The sequence below is a fragment of the Arachis hypogaea genome, chromosome 17, assembly GCF_003086295.3.
Source record: "Arachis hypogaea cultivar Tifrunner chromosome 17, arahy.Tifrunner.gnm2.J5K5, whole genome shotgun sequence".
NCBI lineage: Eukaryota > Viridiplantae > Streptophyta > Magnoliopsida > Fabales > Fabaceae > Arachis > Arachis hypogaea.
In genome coordinates this window covers 35,196,482-35,204,200 of record NC_092052.1, presented here as the reverse complement: position 1 = coordinate 35,204,200, position 7,719 = coordinate 35,196,482, and the positions used below count along the sequence as shown (strand labels likewise).

At 35.0% G+C, this 7,719-nt stretch overlaps 1 protein-coding gene across 1 annotated transcript; it reads right to left on the bottom strand.

Moving 5' to 3' along the window:
• Positions 1–792: 792 nt before the first annotated feature.
• LOC112764759 (glutamyl-tRNA reductase 1, chloroplastic) lies at positions 793–4,292 on the bottom strand. The gene is made up of 3 exons (XM_025810527.3): positions 3,749–4,292; positions 3,114–3,355; positions 793–2,256 (listed from the first exon to the last, which is right to left on the bottom strand). Exons 1-3 carry the CDS (start codon positions 3,993–3,995, stop codon positions 1,120–1,122), a joined length of 1,626 nt encoding a protein of 541 aa, XP_025666312.1. The 5' UTR covers positions 3,996–4,292; the 3' UTR covers positions 793–1,119.
• Positions 4,293–7,719: the final 3,427 nt, after the last annotated feature.

The following is a 7,719-nucleotide window of genomic DNA, read 5'->3' as shown; positions in this document are numbered from 1 at the left end:
ATATTTGATAAATCCGGTGAGATTTTTTTTCTCTTCAATATCATAAAGACCAAATTCTAGCTGTTGATCTTATAGTTAAGGCTCATAAAATCTTCATACAAGATGACTAGCAAGGATGTAGTGTCCTTTTTTGTTTCACTTTAGATATATTGATACCAAAATCATGAATTTATGTATTGTTTGTTGTTTATACTTGAAAAAAAAAAGCCCTAAAACCTCAAAGTATAACTCAGAAGTCCACATAGGAAACTAGATTATGCAATCACTTCGCACATGACAATGTGTCAATGGGATCACCGCTGATACTGTATTAGTGGACAAAAACAAACTATGCTCGTCTTCTCTCCATATTAAGTTCCTCTTCATTCTAAACAGACATCATTTTACGAACTACTATGCAAGATCTAGATAGTTAATAATAAAGCTCAACTCCTTAATTCAAGATTGAAGTAGAACTCATTAAAAGATAACAGAAGCACATCTAACTAGATTTATTTTATACCCTCCCTAGACTCCACATTATGAAATTCTTATGGCTGGATCCAAATCTTTTAAAGTGAGAAAGTTGATAAAATAATAAAATAAAGAGTTAATGATTCTTAAATTAAAATAATGAGATAAACATATCATGAAAGTTACAAATTCAATAGTGATTAACCACTCACTTCGTTTCTTTACTAACTCACTTTGGAAAATCTAAATTCCTTGTGCCTTGGACCCTTTTTTCAGTGTTCAGCTCAAAGGTTTTTTATCTACAATCTAACTCACGCTAAAAAAATAGAGCATAAAGAATGACAAGAAAAACCATTCTCTACTTAGTAGTATTAACAAGTCATTATTCCCAATAAAGGGAACAAATCTTAGGCATACATCGTTTGTGATAAATACAAAGATCGCCATAGTTCACTCTATTATGTATACTACAAACTACAAAGCCGAACGGCTATGTACTATGAGGTTCAGGAAGAAGTTGAAGTTCCCTCATGGAGACTTACATTGTTTCAACCAGAAACTTATAAGTTACAAAAACAATCCTAAACAGGGGTGTGGATGTTTTCAATTTTCCTTTTGCTTTTTGGAATTGATGAAATAAATGAGTGTAATCAATGAAGTTGGAGTTTAGTTGTCACTATGGTTTTGTTCAACCTTGGCTCGAATCTTCTGCTCCAACACTGATATTTCAGTCTCAAGGCTAAACATTCTATTCAAAGCATGCATGTTCTCGAGGGTCTCGGTCAGGGTCCGGCTATCACTGCCGTCGCACCTCAGGTGCTGCATTGGACCATGAAGCAACTTATTGACTATGCCACGGCTAAGATCATCCACGGCACGCCGTGTCTTCTTCGAGATATCATCACCCATCTTACCTAAGCATTTCTCAAGCTCAGCAGCCCTGATTCTTTCAGCATAAGCCCTCAATTTTTTTATGGTAGGAACGGTTTCAAGCGAGTCCCTCCAAGCTTCGAATTGTTGTGATTCTTCACCAATGATTGCCTGAGCTTCCATTGCTTTTCTCAGCCGATCCTCTTTATTTGCAGCTACAACCTCTTTAAGGTCATCAACATTGTAAACTCGCACAGACTCGATATCTGAGACACATGAACCCACGTTCCGAGGAACTGAGATATCAATAAAGAGGCGATGGCCTCCAATGTCTTGACTCACAGAAGGAAGGTCTTTAACATCATCTTTCAAGAACAATGGGTTTTCTGAGGCTGTACCGGTGAAAACTACATCTGCTTCACCTACACAAGCAAGCATTTCTGAGAGGGGTTTGTAGATTATCTCAACATCCTTTAGCTCTTCACGGATTTCAGCAACTCTCTCCTCACTTCTATTGACAACCACCATCTTTGTGCAACCCTTTGCAACCAAATGTTTGATCACAAGCTTCCCCATCTTTCCAGCTCCAATAACCAACATCTTAGCATTACCATGTGAAGTTTCAGGTAGCTTCATCAAGGCCAATTCAACGGCAGCTGAGCTAACAGAAACAGCTCCTGCAGCAATATTAGTCTCGGCTCTAACCCTTTTCCCGACAGTAATCGCATGCTTGAATAGGCCGCTGATGTTCCTCCCAAAGCCATTGACTCCTTGTCCAACTTTGACAACTTGCTTAACCTGGGCAAGGATTTGGCCTTCTCCCAGCACAAGAGAGTCAAGACCAGCTGAGACTTCGAAAAGATGCTGTGTGGCATCTTTGTTATACAACAAAAATCGATGCTGGCAAAGTTCTGAAACAGGGATTCCACTAGTCTGCAAACAGGATCAGGATTGTGCAATATGCATTTATTAGTTTTTGAGCGAAAAAGAAATTCTAAACTCCCTATACTTGGTCCTCCAAGAATTCGTGCATCACTATATTTGTTGTTCAAAGGGATTTTCAAGCTCTCATAAACAAAAATATATATATATAATGATGAGGTAATGCTTAATTTGGTCCCAAAATTTTCAGCACCCATCAAAACGGTGCCTAACTTTTGAAAATAACCGAATTGGTCCCTGAAACAAATCGTGAATCGCCTGTGTACCTAGTTCAACTTCAACTGCCGTTAGCACAGTGCTGACATAGAGCGTTAAAGTATCAGTGTGGCATCATAACAACCTAACAATAAGGTGACATGGCTAAGACTTCAGTATAATCAAATAGGTGTTGTAAGTTGATTAATTGGACTCATTTTAGTTAATTAGTTTTATTTTTATTTTTATATTGGTGTAGAGACTAAAATGAATCCAATTAACTAATCTAAGATGCCTAATTCATCATATAGAAATTTAGTCATGTCACTTGAATGTTGAGGATGCCACACCGACACTTAAAAATTCTATATCATCATTGTGTTGAGGACAGTTAACTTAGAGATGAAGGAGATTCAGTATTTATAAACTAAGGGACTAATTTGGTCATTTTCAAAGGTCAGAAACTGCTTTGATGTAGGATGGAAATTTGAAAGACCAAATTGGACCTTATCTCATAAAACAATTATCAAATTCATCCTTTGATGTGATTAATCTATTTCTTACAAAAAGAATAAATATGGCAAAACTTTTGAAGGACCAATATGACAACACATGGAATCTCTGACGAAAAATGAATCGACATTAGACATTACTCTTGACATCCACTCGGTGACTTCTTTTACACCGCGATGCTGAGAGAGAGCAACAACATATATCTCCATTCGGTTACAGGTGCTGAGAACAGCTGCTTCTTCAATATGATTGAGGCCGCAAAGCTCTCCAATGGCTCTGGGCCATTCTGCTTCTGGAATGGCAAGCTTTTCACGCATTTCCACAGGTGTAGTATGCACGCTGAGTCCAATCACCACGATGCTGCTCTTTTCCTTCGTATACCCTGCCATAGTTGATAAACTTCAATAATTTCATTAATTTGACAGCAAAGTTAATCAATTAAAGGTGAGTGAGTCATAGTCGTAATCTTAGTTTTTCAATCAAATTAATGTTGATGCTGATTTCATTCAAACACAATCAAATCTCTTGAGTGTGGATTATCATCACACTTGATTCATCAGTGTGAACCGATAGGAAAAGAAACAAAATAATAAATTCACACTGAGCTATGAGCGCCTGCAGAGTCATGTAATACCACATCCAAGTGAGACTTCACGCACACACTTGAATTATGAATACAGAAGAGAACAAAGAAACAACGCAATTAAATTTTCCATTATGTAAGCAATAAAATCAGATAATCGGAAAAAATAGAAATGAAGGAAGGAAAACTGACTATCGGCGGCATAAGTCTTAAGTTGCTGAAGAGCAGAGACGGCAGCAGCATTGTCAAGAATAACATCAGGAGAAGCCGAAGCGTCACAACGAACCAGGCCTCTCCGAAACGGCGTCGTTCTGGTGGCCTTGGCGGCGGTTTTGGAAGGCACACACAAAGAATAAGCAGCATTGGCAGAGGAAGAGGAACAACATTTGAGGAACAAAGCCTCCAACTTAGCCCCCGAAAAGCTCGTCGAAACAGCCATCGTGGTGACCGGAAATGCGTGAAAATAAAAAATTATGGAGTAATGGTAGGTTAGGTAGTTTAGTTGTGGTGGTGTGTTGACCGTTTTGGTTTTGGTTCGTTGTTGTGTGGAAATGGTGCAATAGATGTGGCGGAATGGAAGGTGTTTGGATGGATTTCAGGGGATTGGTGTGATTTCTCTTTATTCTCATTGGCTGTTGGAGAACACGTTTTATCCACACTCCCATTCTAAATTTCTCTTTCTAATGTAATCTCCCTATATCCTACACTACGCCCTCTTACTGTAGTCTTACTCTTCATTTCTTTCCATTTTTTCCATTTATTTTATTTATTCTTCATGGACCCCACCTTTGCTCCTTCTAATTATTATTATTTTTAAGATTTATTTATTATGTGTCTTAAGAATACATGTTAAAATTATAAAATAAAAAAAATTATTAAAAAATAAAAAAATTTTAATTTTAATATATTTATTTTATATTTATTAAATAAAAATATTTAAAATTTTTTATTAATAATAAATTTATAAAGACATATGTTAAATAAACCCACCTCTTAAATTATAACCGACCCTACCATCTATTCAATTAAATCATTAATTAAAAGGTTGTCGTCCTCCCTAAAGTTAACCAATTCAATATCCCAAAAATGCAATACTCATCCAAAAAAAAAAAAAAAGTCTTAAGGGTGACAATTTTTGTGTTTTCAGATCAACACTTAATTATTAAAATAAAAGTGAATAATTTTTTATTATTAAATATAATCTCATACCATTAAAAACACTATTAATAATCAATTGATAATTACAAAATACCAAAATTGCTACGCCTAAGATTCCTCAAAAAAACAAAAGAATACAAGTGCAAAACGAAGAATATGCCCACCAAAAAAACAAAAATAGTTATTTCGAACTAAGCTGTACGCACATAAGGGCTTCTTTAAACTCGTGGTACATCTGAAACTAAATTTTCCCTTGATCTCTTATTGCAACTTAGTACCATGGTAATCAACATTAACTTCATAGCACGAATGGCGCAGTAAAACTACCACCAAAATTCTCTCAAGACCCGTGAGCACCAAGTCCAACTCCAAACCCAGGGTGCAGCAAGGATTCGGAACGTAGAATGTAGATTTCGGCACAAAAAACCGTTTGATATTTTAATTCTAAATGTTTCACATATTTTTTAATAAAACAATCACCTATTAATATAATTAAACATTACATTTCGCAGCAAAATAATCAAGCATGTCATGAGTCATGACAAAATAATAAAACTTTTTTATAATAATTTAATCAAAATTCTTTATGAACAATAAATATATATCATGATACAAGCTAATATTGGATGTTTATGTAGGTTCATGTAACATAATTGATGATGGATAATAATAAGGGAGGAATGTTAGATGAGAATTTATTGTTTATGAGATAGTTATTAATATTTAAAAGTATAAGATAAAATATATTCTTAAATTACTAAACTAAATAAATTGAGTTGATGGCTAAGTGATAGTCAAAAACAACCAATTTTCATGGTATTCTAGTATTTTTCATAATAAAACAAGGTGAAAATTTAGATACAATTAATTTCGTGAAGTTGATATTGAAAGTTATAAGATGACAATTTAATCAAACCTATCAAATTATTAAATGACTCTCAACTATCATCTTTACATAAAGTTAATTGCACATGAATTCTCACCTAATAAATACATTATTTTTTCTTAGAAAATGGTTGATTATGTAGATTTTTTACCTTTATTTTAAAACATCTATTTTTTTTTGTTTTCCGATGGTATCCCAACTCGACATATTAATCTGTCGTGAACCGAAGTTTCATTTAAGGATTTGTTAATGGCTAATGGATTGTAGCATGTACAAGTCAGAATTCGAATCTTTGACATTTATGTAAGCAAACTAGTGAACTAACTACTATCCTAACCGAATTTGATTTATTTTAAAACATCTAGTAATAAACTAACCTTTCGCTAATTCAAACAATAGAGTGTATTTGAATTAAATAATGTTTTAAGTTAAAAAAATAGGTAATCAACTCTCATTCTCCTAACTTTTTAAAATATCAACCAACCTTTTGATATTTAGAAGAAACATTCAAAAATATAAAAAGAAACCAAAATCATACGATAAAAAAACCTCCAAAATTATTAAAAAATATCCAAAATCACACAATAACAAAAAATCATTAAATGTAAAGAAAAGATATCTAAAAATAAGCGAAAAATAAATGTATCAATAGTTATTTTTAGGGTTAAGTACGATTTTGGTCTTTATGGTTTAAGCTGAAAATTTTTTTCGTCACCAACCCTTTTTTTCATACAAAATCATCCCTAACATTTAACGTAATTTTAAAATCGTCTTTTTAGACAGATTAATTTTTTAAATGATCTCTCTTCTTACCACCATCATCATCATCTACTCTTCACACCATTACCATTGCCACTACTGCCGAATACCCGTTTCTCTCTTCTCATCACCACCATCACCACTACCCTACCCACTACTACCCCATTACCATCTCTTCATGAATCCAACAAGAAAATCCAACTTTCAACAACAATTTCAAATAAATCAAAACCAAAATAGCAATTCAACAACAACACTCCAACAAACAAAGAAAATCATCATCATCATCGTCAAAACAAACATTAACAAAAACAACAAACATTTTGTTCTTCCTCCAATTTCTCACAAAAACCAAAGAACCAAGAAAAGCAACAACAATCTAGAAACAAGAACAGAACACCACCACCTATGATGGCAATAATGACGGTGGAGCTGCATAGTGGTGGTGGCAGTGAGTTTGGATGGTGAAAGGCAGGAAGAGAAGGGTAAGGGAGACGCGGCAATGATGCTGGAAACGCAAGGAACACGAGGCAAAGGAGAGGGCCAAGCGCGGTGAGGCGAGGCGAGGACGAGTCGCGACGCTGCGAGGGCGAGGGCGAGGGCGAGGCACGGGCAAGGGAGAGGGCGAGGCGCGGGTGACGGCGAGGGCGAGGCGCGGGCAAGGGCAAGGCTTCTTTCTCTCCTTCTCTCTCTCTTTCTTTGGGTTTCTGCTTTTCTCTCTGAGTCTCTACTTCTCTCTCTTCTGAAAGTACGAGTCAGAAGAAGAACATATAACAGGGTTGCAATGGAGATGGTGTTATTGAGAGTATAATTGTCTGAAAGGCGATTTTAAAATCAAGTTGAACCTTAGAGACAATTTTATATGTAAAAAAAAAAGTTGGAGACAAAAATAATTTCGGCCTAAACTACATGGACTAAAATCGTACTTAACTCTTATTTTCATTACTTTATGTGAAAAAAACACCTAAAAATGTAGAGAAAAGAACATCCCAAAGCATATTATAAAAATCATTCGAAATTAGAATACAAGAGTAAATACCAGAAATAATTAAGATTGAAAGACAAATATATGTATGTTGTCAAATCTACAAAGGCACCGTGCATGTGCTCATCGCTTAGATCCACATTATCTCACTCTAGCTATAATATCTTTTGGAATCAACAATGCAACATATATGTGGAATTTGATTAAGAAAATTGAAAAAGAAAAAGAATGATATGAGGAAGTTGTTGCAGGTTCAATTATAATCTGGGTGGTGGCCTCCATTGATCTGAGAAAGAATCTAGAAGCTTGGAACTAATGAAGGAGAGAAGCAAAAAATGAAAGACACGGAGGCAACGATGATGGAAGATGATGACG